The 11,078-nt window shown below is 61.8% G+C and overlaps 1 protein-coding gene across 1 annotated transcript in view; it reads right to left on the bottom strand.

Moving 5' to 3' along the window:
* Positions 1-1,400: 1,400 nt before the first annotated feature.
* The window catches only part of chchd10 (coiled-coil-helix-coiled-coil-helix domain containing 10), an 82,444-nt gene continuing 72,766 nt past the window's right edge, over positions 1,401-11,078 (bottom strand). Inside the window, exon 4 of the mRNA XM_041202032.1 lies at positions 1,401-1,566. Within this exon, the coding sequence (XP_041057966.1) occupies positions 1,556-1,566 (11 nt within the window). The 3' untranslated portion in view covers positions 1,401-1,555. The remainder of the gene's footprint in view (positions 1,567-11,078) is intronic.

Here is an 11,078-nt window from a genome sequence, read left to right as displayed (position 1 = left end):
CCCTGCACAAGATTGATTAGCCCCTTCTCATTGCACAATACCAAATCTAGGATAGCCTGCTCTCTAGTCAGTATCTCAACATACTAGTCTAAAAATCTCATATACACTTCAGGAATTCATCCGCCACAGTATTATTGCTAATTTGGTTTGCCTAATCAATCTGTAGATTGGTCACCCATGATTACGGTAGCACCCTTGTTACATGCATCTCTAATTTCCTATTTAATGCTGTCCCCTACCTTACCACTACTGTTGAGGCCCTTAGACAACTCCCAGTAATGCTTTCCTTCCCATGTTGCTTCTTAGCTCCACCCAGATTGATTTTACAACTAAATTTTCTGAGCCAATATTCTCTCTCACTATTGCATTGATTTTATTCTTAACTAACAATGCCATATCACGTCCTTTTCCTTTTTGCCTGTCCGTCCTAAATACAGTACCCTTGGATATTCAACTCCCAACCTTGGTCATCCTGCAGCTATGTCTCTGTAATTGCAATCATATCGTACCCGCTTACATCTATTTGCGCTGTTACACACTTGCACACCTCAGGAGAGGTACTGAGCACAGCTGAAGTGTTCATACAGCCAACCCAACTGAGTTCCTGGAATTAAAGTCAAGCTTGTGTTGTCTGCAGAGTATCCCCAAAACTTTCCCTTATAATCAATATGCACAAAATAGTCACTAATAAATCCAATTGAGAATTCAGGACAATTTATCCAGAATGTTGAGCTTTCGATCACTGGGAGCAGTTGAGGTGAATAATGAGGATATTCGGTAAAAACAGAAGAGAATAAAGATAAGATGAAAAGGTAGAGGGAGGCTCATGTGAACCATTAACATTGGCATTGACCTATTAGGCCATGTGTTCAGTTACTGTGATCTCAAGATGGAGGCCATTCAGCACAACATGCCTATGTCTTTTTGGTCAAGCTATCCAATTAATTAGACTCCCCTGTTCATTCCCTCTTAGCTATATGATTTCTCACTAACTATTTTTGTTCCTTTTTGAAAGTTTCGATTTCCAGTGCCCTTTCAGACAGCGATTCCCACGTCACAACTCTTGTGTAAAAACATTTCCTCAAGTCACCCCTCTGGTTCTTGTGCCAACCCACCTGTTAATGTTATTCTTAGTCACTATCAAAACCACGTATGATTTTCAACACCTCTATCAAATTTCCTTCTCTATGCTAAGGAGAACCGGAGCTTCCAGTCTCTCCATATAACTGAAGTAAATACTGTGTAATGATCTAGAGCAGGCACAGATAGCTGATACGGAAGCCAAACCAGAATATTAGTAAATGGTAAAATGTCACCATAACGACTTTAAGGCAACCAGAGGCCCTCCTGTGAATTACATCAACACCCGTTCACTGCCGACCTTACAAAGAAAGGCAGAATCCAATCAGAAAAAAATTTATTCACATCCTGTGACAGTGCACTACTGAAATTTTCTATCGTATCATTAAATCATCACAAGGGGCTTCATTCAGAGTCGGCACATTCCTGCCTTTCCTTCTCACAGACTCCAGACTTCCAACCAGCAGCTCTCGCCTCAGGATAGACCTAATAAAAAATATAACACAAATTACAAAGTAACATTCAAGAGAAGGCTCTTAGTTTGAGAATGTGTCACCATTACTGGCCTACCAGTAGTAGCAGAGAGTGGGAACAATGGGTCAGGAAGGGACATTGAAATTAGCCAGAAGGATTGCTGTAGACTGCAGGAAGATATCAACTGTCAGGTGAGCAGAAAAATGGCAAATGGAATTCAACCCAAAGAAGTGTGAGGTGGTGCATTTGGAGAGGTTTTCCCCACCATCCCCCTCGCATTCACACACGCACATGCAACCCCACTCTCACTCCCACACCATACATCGCACTTGCCCACAGCCTCCACCTCATGCCCCCTCCACCTTAGACCCCTTCCCTCTACTCTCACCCCTCACCACCATCTCCTCACCAACGGCAACTCACCTCCTCAATGCATGCTCCCCCTCTCTCCCACCCACACTGCTCCACTCACATGCTGCTTGCACCCCTCCATGCATGATTCACCGCTCCACACGCACCCGCACACTAATGAAGGGCTCTCACACACCCTCCTGGGCGCACCCGCGTGCTCCCACACTTCCTCCCAGGCGCACTCTCTCTCCCTCTCCCACTCCTGCCCACGACCGCCCTCTCCCTCATGCTCACGCTCCCACACACACCCTCCCTCGCGCTCGCTCTCTCTTCATGCTCCCACGTTCGCTCGCTCTCTCTCACGGTCCCGCGTTCGCTCGCTGTCTCTCACGCTCCCGCGCTCGCTCACTCTCTCACGCTCCCACGCTCGCTCGCTCTCTCTCACGCTCCCACGCTCGCTCGCTCTCTCTCACGCTACCGCGCTCGCTCGCTCTCTCACGCTACCGGTCTCGCTCTCTCACGCTACCGTGCTTGCTCTCTCTCTCACGCTCCCGCTCTCCCTCCCTCTCCCGCTCTCCCTCCCTCTCACGCTCCCAATCTCCTTCCCTCACGCTCCCGATCTCCCTCCCTCTCCCTCTCACGCTCCCGATCTCCCTCCCTCTCTCTCTCACGCTTCCGATCTCCCTCCCTCACTCTCTCACGCTCCCGATCTCCCTCCCTCTCTCTCTCTCACGGTCCCGCTCTCCCACCCTCTTGCTCACGGTCCCGCTCTCCCTCCCTCTCGCTCACGGTCCCGCTCCCCCTCCCTCACGGTCCCGCTCCCCCTCCCTCTCGTTCACGGTCCCGCTCCCCCTCCCTCTTGCTCCCGGTCCCGCTCTCGCTCACGGTCCCGCTCTCCCTCACAGTCCTGCTCTCCCTCCCTCTCGCTCACAGTCTCGCTCTCGCTCACGGTCCCGCTCTCCCTCCCTCTCGCTCACGGTCCCGCTCTCCCTCACGGTCCCACTCTCCCTCCCTCTCCCTCACGGTCCCCCTTCCTCTCGCTCACGGTCCCGCTCTCTCCCATGCTCGCTCGCTACCATGCTCCCGCTCTCTCTCACGCTCCTGCTCTCTCACGCTCGCGCGCTCTCTACCTCTCTCGCGCTCCCAGTCCTGCTCTCTCTCTCTCACGCTCGCCCTCTCAGGCTCTCTCCAGCTCTCTCACTCACACTCCCGCTCTCTCTCTCACACACGCACGATCCCGCTCTCTCTCTCACACTCATCCTCACGCGCTCCCGCACCCCCTCACGCGCTCCCCAACCCCCAATCCCACTCCCCATCACGCAATCCCGCTCCCCCGCATGCGCTCCTCTGCACCCGCCCCTCCACTCCCTCTCACCCGCTCCCTTTCACACGCTTCCGCTCCCCCTCCCACCCTCCCACTAACGCACGCTCCCGCTCCCGCCCTCTATCACACGTACGCTCCCGCCCTCTCTCACACGCACGCTCCCGCCTTCTCTCAAACGCGCGCTCCCACTCCCTCTCGCGCGCGCTCCCGCCCCCTCTCTCTCGCGTGCTCCCGCCCTCTCGTGCGCTCCCGCCCTCTCTCTCTCTCGTGCGCGCTCCCGCTCTCTCACATGCACTGCTGCTCTCTCACACGCGCTCCCGCTCTCTCTCACACACGCGCCCCCGTTCTCTCTCATAGCGCTCCCGCTCTCTCTATCACACGCGCTCCCGCTCTGTCTCTCACACGCGCCCCCGCTCTCTCTCTCACACGCGCTCCCGCTCAGACACGCGTTCACGCTCCCGCTCAGACACGCGCACCCGCTCTCACGCGCTCCCTTCTCCCTCACACGCGCTCCCGCTCTCTCTCACCCGCGCTCATGCTCCCGCTCTCACTCTCACACGTGCTCTCGCTCCCTCTCTCGCGTGTGCTCCCGCCCTCTCTCGCGTGTGCTCCCGCTCTCTCTCACACACGCTCCCGCTCTCTCACAAGCGCTGCCGCTCCCGCTCAGACACGCACTCACACTCCCGCTCAGACACGCGCTCACGCTCGCTCAGACACGCGCACCCGCTCTCTCACTCACGCGCTCCCTCACATGCGCTCATGCTCCCGCTCTCACTCTCACACATGCTCTTGCTCTCTCTCACGTGCTCCCGCTCCCGCGCGCGCTCCCGCTCTCTCACACACGCTCCCACTCTCTCTCACAAGCGCTGCCACTCCCGCTCACACGCGCTCACACTCCCGCTCAGATACGCGCTCCCGCTCGCTCAGACATGCGCAACCGCTCTCTCACTCACACGCTCCCACTCTCTCACATGCGCTCATGCTCCCGCTCTCACTCTCACACGCGCTCCCGCTCTCTCTCTCACATGCGCTCCCGCTCTCTCACACTCGCCCCCGCTCTCTCTCACATGTGCTCCTGCTCTTCCTCTCACACGCGCTCCCGCTCTCTCTCACAAGCGCTGCCGCTCCCGCTCAGACACACGCTAACGCTCGCTCAGACACACGCACCCGCTCTCTCACTCACGCGCTCCCGCTCCCTCCCACGCTCTCCCGTTCTCTCACACGTGCTCAAGCTCCCGCTCTCACTCTCTCAGACGCGCTCCCGCTCTCTCACATGCGCTCCCGCTCTCTCTCTCACACGCGCTCTCGCTCCCTCTCTCACACGTGCTCCCGCTCCCTCTCTCACACGTGCTCCCGCTCCCTCTCTCACACGCGCTCCAGTTCTCTCTCACACACGCTGCCACTCCCGCTCAGACACGCGCTCACACTCCTGCTCAGACACGCGCTCATGCTCCCACTCAGACACGTACACCCGCTCCCGCTCTCTCTCACACGCGCTCCCGCCCTCGCTCTCACACGCGCTCCCGCTCTCACACGCGCCCCCGCTCTCTCACACGCGGCCCTGCTCTCACACGCGCTCCCGCTCTCTCTCAGACGCGCTCCCGCTCTCTCACACGTACACCCGCTCTCTCTCTCACGTGCTCCAGCTCGCTCTCACATGCGCTCTCGCTCTCTCTCACACACGCGCTCCGGCTCTCTCACAAGCGCTGCCGGTTCCGCTCAGACACGTGCTCACGCTCGCTCAGACACGCGCACCCGCTCTCTCACTCACGTGCTCCCGCTCTCACACGTGCTCATGCTCCCGCTCTCACTCTCTCACATGCTCTCGCTCTCTCACATGCACTCCCGCTCTCTCTCTCATGTGCTGCCGCTCAGACACGCGCTCACGCTCAGACATGCGCACCCGCTCTCTCACTCAACGTGTTCCCGCTCCCCACGCACACCCGCTCTCACACGCACTCATGCTCCCGCTCCCTCTCTCACACGTGCTCTCGCTCTCTCAGATGCTCCCGCTCCCTCACACTCGCACGCTCCCGCTCTCTCACACGGGCTCCCGTTCCCTCTCACACGCGCTCCCACCCTCTCTCTCACACGCGCTCCCGCTCTCTCTCTCACGCGTGCTCCCGATCTCTCTCACAAGCGCTGCCGGTCCGGCTCAGATATGCACTCTCGCTCCCGCTCAGACACGCGCTCACGCTCGCTCAGACACGTGCACCCACTCTCACTCACGCGCTCCCGCTCTCTCACACGCGCTCATGCTCCCGCTCTCACTCTCTCACATGTGCTCTCGCTCTCTCACATGCGCTCCAGCTCTCTCTCACATGCGCTGCCACTCAGACACGTGCTCACGCTCCCGCTCAGACACGCGCACCCGCTCTCTCACTCACATGCTCCCGCTCTCTCTCTCTCTCACACGTGCTCTCGCTCTCTCATGTGCTCCCCCTCCTTCTCGCGCGCGCTCCCGCTCTCACATGCGCTCCCGCCCTCTCTCACACGCGCTCCCGCTCTCTCACACTCGCTCCCGCTCTCTCACACGGGGCCCCGCTCTCTCTCACACACGCTGCCACTCCCTCACATAAGCGCTGTCGCTCCCTCTCAGACACATGCTCACACTCCTGCTCAGACACGCGCTCACGCTCGCTCAGACACGCGCTCCCGCCTCTCTCACACGCACTCCCACTCTCTCACACTCGCTCCCGCTCTCACACGGGGCCCCGCTCTCTCTCACACACGCTCCCGCTCCCTCTCACAAGCGCTGCCGCTCCCTCTCACACGCTCACACTCCCGCTCAGACACGCACTCACGCTCGCTCAGACACGCGCTCCCGCTCTCACACGCGCTCCCGCTCCCACACGCGCTCGTGCTCCCGCTCACTTTCTCACACGTGCTCACGCTCCCTCACGCGCCCGCTCCCGCTCTCTCTCTCACACGTGCTCCCGCTCTCTCACACGCGCTCCCACTATCTCTCACACGCGCTCCCACTATCTCTCACACACGCTCCCGCTATTTCTCTCACACACGCTATCGCTCTCTCTCACACGCGCGCCTGCTCTCTCACACGCGCTCCCGCTCACTCTCTCACACGCGCTCCCGCTCACTCTCTCACACGCGCTCCCGCTCACTCTCTCACACGCGCTCCCACCCTCTCTCTCACACGCGCTCCCGCCCTCTCACACGCGCTCCCGCCCTCTCTCTCACACGCGCTCCCGCCCTCTCTCTCACACGCGCTCCCGCCCTCTCTCTCACACGCGCTCCCGCCCTCTCACACGTGCTGCCGCTCTCACACGCACTGCCGCTCTCTCATGCGCACCCGCTCTCTCACACGCGCCCCCGCCCTCTCACACGCGCACCCGCTCTCTCACACGCGCTCCACTCTCACACGCGCTCCCGCTCTCTCGCACGTGCTCCCGCTCTCTCACACGCGCTCCCACCCTCTCACATGCGCTATTGCCCTCTCACACGCGCTCACGCTCCCGCTCAGACACGCGCTCATGCTCCTGCTCTCTCTCACGCGCTCCCACCCTCTCACACGCGCTCCCGCTTTCTCACACGCGCTCCCGCTCTCTCACGTGCTCCCGCTCTCTCTCACACGTGCTCCCGCTATCTCTCACACGCGCTCCCGCTATCTCTCACACGCACGCGCTCTCTCACACGCGCGCCCGCTATCTCTCACACGCGCGCCCGCTCCCTCACACGCGCTCCCGCTCTCACACGCACTCACGCTCCCGCTCTCTCTCGCGTGCTCCCGCTCACTCGCGCGCTCCCACCCTCTTACACACACTCCCGCTCTCACGCACTCCCGCTCTCTCACACGTGCTCCCGCTCTCACACGTGCTCCCGCTCTCACACGTGCTCCCGCTCTCACACGTGCTCCCGCTCTCTCTCTCACACGCGCTCCCGCTCACTCTCACATGCGGTCCCGCTCTCTCACACGCGCTCCCGCTCTCTCACACGCGCTCCCGCTCTCTCACAAGCGCTGCCGGTCCCGCTCAGACACGCGCTCACACTACTGCTCAGACACGCGCTCACGCTCGCTCAGACACGCACACCCACTCTCACACGCGCTCATGCTCCCGCTCTGTCACACGTGCTCTCGCTCTTTCACGTGCTCCTGCTTCCTCTCACGCGCGTGCTCCCGCTCTCACACGCGCTCCCGCTCTCCCTCACACGTGCTCCCGCTCTCCCTCACACGTGCTCCCGCCATCTCTCACACGCGCTCTCGCTATCTCTCTCACAAGCACTGCCGCTCCCACTCAGACACGCGCTCACACTCGCTCAGACACGCACTCCCGCTCTCTCACACGCGCTCCCACTCCCTCACATGCGCTCCCGCACCCGCTCTCACTCTCTCACATGTGCTCTCACTCTCTCTCACATGCTCCCGCTCCCTCCCGCTCTCTCTCACGCGCGTCCTTCCGCTCTCTCACACGCGCTCCCGCTATCTCTTTCACACGCGCTCCCGCTCTCTCACACGCGCTCCCGCTCGCTCACACGTGCTCCCGCTCGCTCACACGTGCTCCCGCTCGCTCACACGCACTCCAGCTCGCTCTCACATGCGCTCCCGCTCGCTCTCACATGTGCTCCCGCTCTCTCTCTAACACGCGCTCCCGCTCTCTCACAAGCGCTGCTGGTCCCGCTCAGACACGCGCTCACTCCCGCTCAGACATGCGCTTACGCTCGCTCAGACACGCGCTCCTGCTCTCTCACATGCGCTCGCGCTCCCTCACACGCGCTCATGCTCCCGCTCTCTCACGTGCTCCCTCTCCCTCATGCGCGCGCACCCGGTCCTGCTCAGACACGCGCGCACACTCCTGCTCAGACACGCGCTCCCGCTCTCACACGCGCTCATGCTCCCGCTCTCTCTCTCACACATGCTCTCGCTCTCTCAGATGCTCCCGCTTCCTCTCACGCGCCCGCTCCTGCTCTCTCACACGCGCTCCCACTTTCTCACACGTGCTCCCGCTCTCTCACACGCGCTCCCGCCATCTCTCTCACGCGCTCCCGCCATCTCTCTCACACGTGCTCCCGCTCTCTCTCACACACGCGCTCACACTCGCTCAGACACGCACTCCCGCTCCCTCACACGCGCTCCCGCACCCGCTCTCACACGTGCTCTCGCTCTCTCTCACGTGCTCCCGCTCCCTCCCGCTATCTCACGCGCGTGCTCCCGCTCTCTCTGACACGCGCTCCCGCTATCTCTCTCAGGCGCGCCCGCTATTTCTCTCACGTGCGCCCGCTATCTCTCACACGCGCGCCTGCTCTCTCACACGCGCTGCCGCTCTCACACACGCGCTCCCGCTCTCACATGCGCTCCCGCTCTCTCTCACACGCGCTGCCGCTCTCTCACATGCACTGCCGCTCAGACACGTGCTCATGCTCGCTCAGACACGCGTTCCCGCTAACACACGCTCCCACTCCCTCACACGCGCTCATGCTCTCTCACACGCGCTCCCACCCTCTCACACGCGTTCCCGCTCGCTCTCACATGCGGTCCCGCTCTCTCACACGTGCTCCCTCTCTCTCACAAGCGCTGCCGGTCCCGCTCAGACACGCGCTCACACTACTGCTCAGACACACGCTCACGCTCGCTCAGACACGCGCACCCACTCTCACACGCGCTCATGCTCCCGCTCTCTCTGTCACACGTGCTCTCGCTCTCTCACATGCTCCTGCTTCCTCTCACGCGCGCGCTCCCGCTCTCTCACACGCGCTCCTGCTCTCTCACACGCGCTCCCGCTATCTCTCACACGCGCTCCCGCTATCTCTCTCACGCGCTCCCACCCTCTCACACGCGCTCCCGCCCTCTCACACGCCCTCCCGCCCTCTCTCACACGTGCTCCCGCTCTCTCTCACACGCGCTCCCGCCCTCTCGCACGCGCTCCCGCCCTCTCTCACATGCTCTCGCTCTCACACGCGCTCTCGCTCTCTCATGCACGCCCGATCTCTCACACGCGCACCCGCTCTCTCACACGCGCTCTCGCTCTCTCACACGCGCTCTCGCTCTCTCACGTGCACCCGCTCTCTTTCACGCGCTCCCACTCTCTCACACGCACTCCCGCTCTCTCACACGCACTCCCGCTCTCTCACACGCACTCCCGCTCTCTCTCTCACACGTGCTCCTGCTCGCTCTGCCACACGCGCTCCCGCTATCTCTCACACGCGCTCCCGCTCTCACACGCGCTCCTGCTCTCTCTCACACGTGCTCCCGCTATCTCTCTCACGCGCTCCCGCCCTCTCACACGCGTTCCCGCCCTCTCACACGCGCCTCCGCCCTCTCACACGCGCCTCCGCCCTCTCTGACACGCGCTCCTGCTCTCTCACACGCGCTCCCGCTCTCTCACAAGCGCTGCCGGTCCCGCTCAGACACGCGCTCACACTACTTCTCAGACACACGCTCACGCTCGCTCAGACACGCACACCCACTCTCACACGCGCTCATGCTCCCGCTGTCACACGTGCTCTCGCTCTCTCACGTGCTCCTGCTTCCTCTCACGCGCGTGCTCCCGCTCTCACACGCGCTCCCGCTCTCCCTCACACGTGCTCCCGCTCTCCCTCACACGTGTTCCCGCCATCTCTCACACGCGCTCTCGCTATCTCTCTCACAAGCACTGCCGCTCCCACTCAGACACGCGCTCACACTCGCTCAGACACGCACTCCCGCTCTCTCACACGCGCTCCCACTCCCTCACATGCGCTCCCGCACCCGCTCTCACTCTCTCACATGTGCTCTCACTCTCTCTCACATGCTCCCGCTCCCTCCCGCTCTCTCTCACGCGCGTCCTCCCGCTCTCTCACACGCGCTCCCGCTATCTCTCTCACACGCGCTCCCGCTATCTCTTTCACACGCGCTCCCGCTATCTCTTTCACACGCGCTCCCGCTCTCTCACACGCGCTCCCGCTCTCTCACACGCGCTCCCGCTCTCTCACACGCGCTCCCGCTCGCTCTCACATGCGCTCCCGCTCGCTCTCACATGCGCTCCCGCTCTCTCTCTAACACGCGCTCCCGCTCTCTCACAAGCGCTGCTGGTCCCGCTCAGACACGCGCTCACTCCCGCTCAGACATGCGCTCACGCTCGCTCAGACACGCGCTCCTGCTCTCTCACATGCGCTCGCGCTCCCTCACACGCGCTCATGCTCCCGCTCTCTCACGTGCTCCCTCTCCCTCATGCGCGCGCACCCGGTCCCGCTCAGACACGCGCTCCCGCTCTCACACGCGCTCATGCTCCCGCTCTCTCTCTCACACATGCTCTCGCTCTCTCAGATGCTCCCGCTTCCTCTCACGCGCCCGCTCCTGCTCTCTCACACGTGCTCCCGCTCTCTCACACGCGCTCCCGCCATCTCTCTCACACGCGCTCCCGCCATCTCTCTCACACGCGCTCCCGCCATCTCTCTCACACATGCTCCCGCTCTCTCTCACACACGCGCTCACACTCGCTCAGACACGCACTCCCGCTCCCTCACACGCGCTCCCGCACCCGCTCTCACACGTGCTCTCGCTCTCTCTCACGTGCTCCCGCTCCCTCCCGCTATCTCACGCGCGTGCTCCCGCTCTCTCTGACACGCGCTCCCGCTCTCTCTGACACGTGCTCCCGCTATCTCTCTCAGGCGCGCCCGCTATTTCTCTCACGTGCGCCCGCTATCTCTCACACGCGCGCCTGCTCTCTCACACGCGCTGCCGCTCTCACACACGCGCTCCCGCTCTCACATGCGCTCCCGCTCTCACATGCGCTCCCGCTCTCTCTCACACGCGCTGCCGCTCTCTCACATGCACTGCCGCTCAGACACGTGCTCATGCTCGCTCAGACACGCGTTCCCGCTAACACACGCTCCCACTCCCTCACACGCGCTC

Source organism: Carcharodon carcharias, chromosome 13, assembly GCF_017639515.1.
Source record: "Carcharodon carcharias isolate sCarCar2 chromosome 13, sCarCar2.pri, whole genome shotgun sequence".
NCBI lineage: Eukaryota > Metazoa > Chordata > Chondrichthyes > Lamniformes > Lamnidae > Carcharodon > Carcharodon carcharias.
Note: the sequence above shows the minus strand (reverse complement) of the source record. Positions and strands in the feature narration are given on the sequence as shown.